The 6,000-nt window shown below is 40.9% G+C and overlaps 1 protein-coding gene across 2 annotated transcripts in view; it reads left to right on the top strand.

Moving 5' to 3' along the window:
- Window positions 1–4,721: 4,721 nt before the first annotated feature.
- Window positions 4,722–6,000, top strand: part of xylb (xylulokinase homolog (H. influenzae)) — a 67,420-nt gene continuing 66,141 nt past the window's right edge. Inside the window, exons 1-3 of one of the 2 annotated variants that reach the window (XM_023972618.2) lie at window positions 4,722–4,853; window positions 5,300–5,382; window positions 5,577–5,646. In XM_023972618.2, coding sequence (XP_023828386.1) covers window positions 4,800–4,853; window positions 5,300–5,382; window positions 5,577–5,646 — 207 coding nt within the window. In that variant the 5' untranslated portion in view covers window positions 4,722–4,799. Of the gene's footprint in view, window positions 4,854–5,299; window positions 5,383–5,576; window positions 5,647–6,000 lie in introns of those variants that run through there. The other variant, XM_023972619.2, reaches the window with a different exon arrangement.

Raw genomic sequence — 6,000 nt, 5'->3', positions numbered from 1 at the left:
TTCAGGACAACCAGGGTTACAAGTAGAACACAAGTTAATTTGACATAAACAGTTGTATTCATGAGTTTTATTGACAAATGTCAACAACAACAAAAAACTCAGCCAAAGCAAAAACCTGAATAAATGAATTTATGTAAATGTTGTAACTACAGAAATCGTTTCCTCACTGGGAAATGAATATCCAACTAGTCAGTGACAATTGTGTGGCGTTTGGGACAGACTGTGAGCTTATTATAGACACTATGTCATGGGATTTCCTATGTAGAAGAACCCCTTACCTTCTAATGACTCTTGAGCAAAACATGTGCATGAGAGTCTCAGTTTTTCATAATGGCTTTTAAGTGTGTAGTTCAAACCATACGGACTTTAGACATTTTTKTAAAAAGACCCGKGCCCCTTCAGGATCCGCCCTTGTCTCACAAACACCACTCAGCCCCCGTTAATCACACAGACTAAAGGTTGGTATGTACAGATATAGAATAAATAGACAAATCCAATGGCACAACCCATGTAGCTCAAACACACACTGTTTAAAAGGGGTTAGAAGTCCAAAAAATGCCTGTGTTATGGTGTGACTCATTGGGTTAATGTAACTAAAACATTTAAATGTTTAGTTATATTTTATTCCACCTGTTATTACCCTAACAATAGTCTGTAAATGGTCTCTTGAATATTTCCTGGGATGAATGCTGTAATTAAAAACAAAACATTGCACCATTGTCTGTAGGCCTAATCGTTTGCTCTTTGGGAAAAATAAAAGTTTCAAGACATTGAGGAGTAKTTCACTCAATGGGTGGAGATGGATACGCGTCTCAGCTGTGATGAAACCCGATCGTTAACATATGATCCTATATAGGGCAAGGCACAGCATCTTACATGATATTATTTGCATGGCTGCATACCAAATGTCCTTTATAGCAACAACAAGATTAGTTTAATTCTGCAGAAACATAGAAAACATTCTCTATTGCACTATAGACTGTAATGGACACTTTCCCTCTCCTATAATCTGATCAGAATGATGAGTACATCCCAAGTCTTCTAGCAGCTTCCGACTTCTTGGGGCCTTTTCTTTGGGGGAAGGGGTAGTGGTGATGGGGGCAAGAGGAGAGAAGAGGCGGCCGCTGCCCCCCAAAACTCAGTTGTCTGGACAAAATGGCTGGGGCTGAGAACTTCCGGGAGCCTGATCTGCTGTTACTGGTACTCAACTCTACAGAATGGATAGAAATAGAATCCCCCAAGACCTTCTCAGGAAAGTCTTCAGACAGCGAAGTAAAACTTGAATTACTGCCCGTGATTGTAGGGTTTGTATGTGGTGTTATAATGACGTTGGTCTGTCGGTGGATACCCAAGGGTTTGCTCCATGGGGCTCTCTCCAGGTCCCCAACAAAGTCATTCTCAGACTCTGAGACCGACCTCTTCCTCTCGTGTTTGCTCTTCATCTCCTGGTTGATTGGGACTACATTGACGAGGGCTTGCCCACTGATTTCTGCTGCATCAGTTGATACTGTTAGGAAATAGAATAGAAATGTACAGACAGGTTTACACAGTCATCTGCAATCAACCTTCCAGCTCAATGTAAAAGTACTGTAACAAAAATATTAAATGACCACATTGACCACATGTGAATGACCACATTTCCAGTATAGCCTAACTGCAGTATAACTGTGTTGCTCAAAGTAGGCTAGCAGGAAAAGCTTTTGCATGAAGAAACAAAAGTACCAAAGACCAGTGCTGCCACATGTGTCAAGGACTCAAATTCACGTGATATAAATCAATTACTGCTWCTTTGTTGCAACATGACCTTGAGGATGCACAATATTGTCTACAATTTAACAACTTGTTGCCAGTGCCAAACTGTTCAGACAACTGGGCCATGTTACGTTACCAAACGTTATCGAACATTGCAAATAGAAATCCCATGAATAAAGCCGATGTAATTCTTTATTCTACATGTCAGATAGGCATGTAAGCGTCCTGCTGAACTACCCCCAGTTGGGTGCGTGCCAAGCTCTCGCAGCACTTTTCGAAAGCGATGTCTACCTTGTCTGAATAAAACCACCAGGGTCTGGCGCTTTTGTTTCTCTTTAGTCAAGTTGTACTGTTCCGTCAAAAGTGCAATGTCCATCCTGGTTAGGTCCGCGACAATTTCGCTTTGGTCCACTTCCTCGACCAAATGATTCACGTCGCCGTTGGCTGTTTCACTACGACTCCGGGACCTTATCTGTTCCCAGGAACACGTCGAATTGGAACAGCAGCACGACAACATCCTGTTTGCATTGATAACCAATTTGGATTTTTATTTCCCCAATCAAAGAAGGCACAGCTGATAGAATGATAAGTAGTTATCCACCTGCTGCCGGCAGTATAGCCTATACGGCACTGTCTACATCTCAGTAGGTGTAGTGCAGGCTAGTCTAAAGTGGTTCAAAAGTTTGAGTGATGTGCAAACAATTGAGGACAATTGAAGGTTGCCCTTTTCTTTTACAGTAGACCATGTAGGTGTATGTGTAGTGTAGTTTTGGTGAAAACTGCTTATGGTTATGATAGGCTAAAGTAAAATAGGTGAATAGGTCAGTATATTATTAAGGAAAATTCCAAACATAATACATGGCCTACAGGAAACTAGGCTACACAAACATCAAGTTACTTACATCTTCATACTATAGAATCCAGTAGTCTTTTATTATCTGTAGGCCTAACAATCAACATTGATTTTCATGTTCATATATTATGTTCTGGGAAAATGTGTTGAATGACCCAGTTGTTACTTGGGCTGGCACTGACACAGTATATTGACACAGTGTTGTTGAAGTTGTGGGTGAGTCCTGCTTTGGAGGGATGACTTAAATGGATGACATGGTGGTGGTGACACATCTAGCAGGTGTACCTGCGCTGCAAAAAAAACTCACAGAAAATTAGCCCTAAGTTCAATGCTTAGTCTACTCGGGAGTCCAATGCTTAGGGCTCCTGAGTGGCACTGTGGTCTAAGGCACTGCATCTCAGTGCTAGAGGCATCACTACAGACAATGGTTTGATTCCAGGCTGTATCACAACCGGACGTGACTGGGTGTACAATAGAGCGGCGCACAATTGGTCCAGCGTCGTCAGGGTTTGGCCGGGTTTGGCCATTATTGTAAATAAGAATTTGTTCTTAACTGGCTTGCCTAGTTAAATAAAGGTTAAATACTCACACATCACTCCTTTGCCTCAACATTATTGCCTCACACGTTCTCCTTACTAAAGCAGGGAGGCCTGTATTTCAAAGATATCATTACCACAGGGATTTTCTATGCAAACAGTCCCACTTCCATGAATTGTTTGTGGAGACCTGTGGATTTCCTGTTTCTGAAAAGTAAGCAATGAGCTGCTGATAACTCATGCAGCAAATTAAATAACAAAATGGATCTCTCACTCTCTCTTCCCTGTCTTTCTTCCTGTCTGTCTGTCAAAWCAAATCAAATGTATTTATATAGCCCTTCTTACATCAGCYGATATCTCAAAGTGCTGTACAGAAACCCAGCCTAAAACCCCAAACAGCAAGCAATGCAGGTGTAGAAGTCTGTCTGTCTCTCTGTGCGCGTGAGTGTTCATCATTAACATTTAAATGTCCAAATAATAATAGCCATGGGTGGAGCATCTGAACCTAACTGAATGTAATCAAATTGTATTGGTCACATACACATATTTATCAGGTGTAGYGAAATGCCTGTGGTTAGTTTAACAGTACGTTTATGGTGCATTTATCCTACTTTTTGCAACATTAGACCTAATAGACAATAAGGAATATATACTGAACAAAAATAATTAAAAGCAACATGCAACAATTTCAACGATTTTACTGAGTTACAGTTCATATAAGGAAATCAGTCAATTGAAATAAATTCATTCATTAGGCCCTAATCTGACTGGGCAGGGRCACAGCSATTGGTGGACCTGGGAGGGCATAGGCCCACCCACAGGAAGCCAGGCCCAGCCAATCAGRATGAGTATTTCCCCACAAAAGGGCTTTATTACAGACAGAAATACTCCTCAGTTTCACCAGCTGTCTGCGTGAAAAGACGATCCTGCGGGTGAAGAAGCCAGATGTGGAGGTCCTGGGCTGGCGTGGTGAGGCCGGTTGGACATACTGCCAAATTCTCTAAAACAACTTATGGTAGAGAAATTAACATTAAATAATCTGGTGGACATTTCTGCAGTCAGCATGCCAATTTGCACACTCCCTCAACTTGAGACATCTGTGGCATTGTGTTGTGTGACAAAACTGTACATTTTAGTGGCCTTTTATTGTCCCCAGCACAAGGTGCACCTGTGTAATGATCATGCTATTTAATCTGCTTCTTGATATGCCACACCTGTCAAATGGATGGATTATCTTGGCAAAGGAGAAATGTTCATGTAACAGGGATTTAAATACATCTGTGCACATAATTTGAGAGAAATAAACTTTTTGTGCATGTAGAAAAAGTTCAGCTCATGAAACATGGGACCAACACTTTACATGTTGCGTTCAAAACTATTGTTCAGTATATAAAGACACAGTATTTTTTGCTTGTCGTAAATGTTTATGACGTTTGTCATGAAGTATTCAAAAAGCCACTCACCAGAGCGTATTTGATTAAATAAAATGCAACGTAGGCTAGATATAGCTAGAAGAGTTTGAGTCTTTAACTGCAGCCTATATTGCATTTTTTTGAGTGCGCTGCACCTTTAAACATGAACCATTTGTGCACTGTTCAGAAACAGCGATACTGTGTTGCACTTCCAGTTTTGGGACGTAKAACTATGTGTTGACTACAATGGCTGCGTCCACCGACTCATTTTACCTGGGGTTTGATTTCAGCACTCAACAAGTAGGTTCAGATTATAATGCATGCTTTACGTCGTTCTGTTTGCAATATTGCCTATACGCACGCGCTTAGACTGTGTAACACGGAAGAAGAGATAAAACGACGAATCAGCGGCTACAAATGAAGGCTCATCTGGAACATTTGACATAACAAAGGCCTACGGGAAGATAGCCTTTCAAATAACCCATGTGTACCATACTATATAAGCAATATTATAAGCAATATTAGTGGTTCTGGCATTCATTAATAAATGAAATGCGCGTGACATTTTTTCCTTTCATTCCACTGGACTTCGGACTTAGCCTAGCCAAACATTGAATTGCTTATTTCATAACATTTTGCCCTTCTCCCTACTACATTGGCTGCAAAGCAGGCACTTCTGTTGCTGTTCCTGTATCCTACTGTAGCTCCTAAACTTACTCAACCCATTTCCCCAATTTTGTGTTCAGCTGAAGGTGGTTGCTGTTGATGGGAACCTCCGTGTTGTCCACCAGGACAATGTGCAGTTTGACAGTGAACTGCCAGAATTCGGGTAACACAAAATAAAAATATACATTTCATAATGTGTAGGATGATGTGTGCTGACAACTGATAAATAGCTATGTCCTCCCGACTTTAGCAGCATAATTCCAAGGCTGGCAAATCCTACACCCTTGATAGTAGGCTAGGCTACACAGTTTGGAATTAGTCCATGAAACTGACTTCTATCTTTTCATATCTCCCCAGGACTCAGGGAGGGGTCCATATCCATGCAGACAGTCTGACTGTCACTTCTCCTGTGCTCATGTGGGTAAAGGTAGTCCACCATGAATACTTTACTACTTATTAGTGCACTGCACAGTGRATACTTCACTAGTACTCAATAAAAGTACTAGTAGCTCAGTGGTCTGCTCACTCTCAAACCATTGCATAGCTGAAGTACTGAATTAACTTCCATCTAAGCTGTTATTCCGTTGAGTTCAAAGGTAGGGCCTACAGCAATAAAATTCCCCAAAGTGTTGTAACAAATGCATTACACTGCATGAAACTGTAAGGTTGATTAAACTAATATTATTAGACTGCAGTTAATTCTAATTTTGGGAAGATATCTCTCTTTGTAAGTAACTCCTCAGTTATCTTCAGCAGAAATACACAACACTTTGAATCAATA

The sequence above is a fragment of the Salvelinus sp. IW2-2015 genome, linkage group LG27 (genome assembly GCF_002910315.2).
Source record: "Salvelinus sp. IW2-2015 linkage group LG27, ASM291031v2, whole genome shotgun sequence".
In the NCBI taxonomy this organism is placed as follows: Eukaryota; Metazoa; Chordata; class Actinopteri; order Salmoniformes; family Salmonidae; genus Salvelinus; species Salvelinus sp. IW2-2015.
The sequence above is the reverse complement of the archived record's forward strand: the minus strand, read 5'-3'. Positions and strand labels throughout refer to the sequence as shown.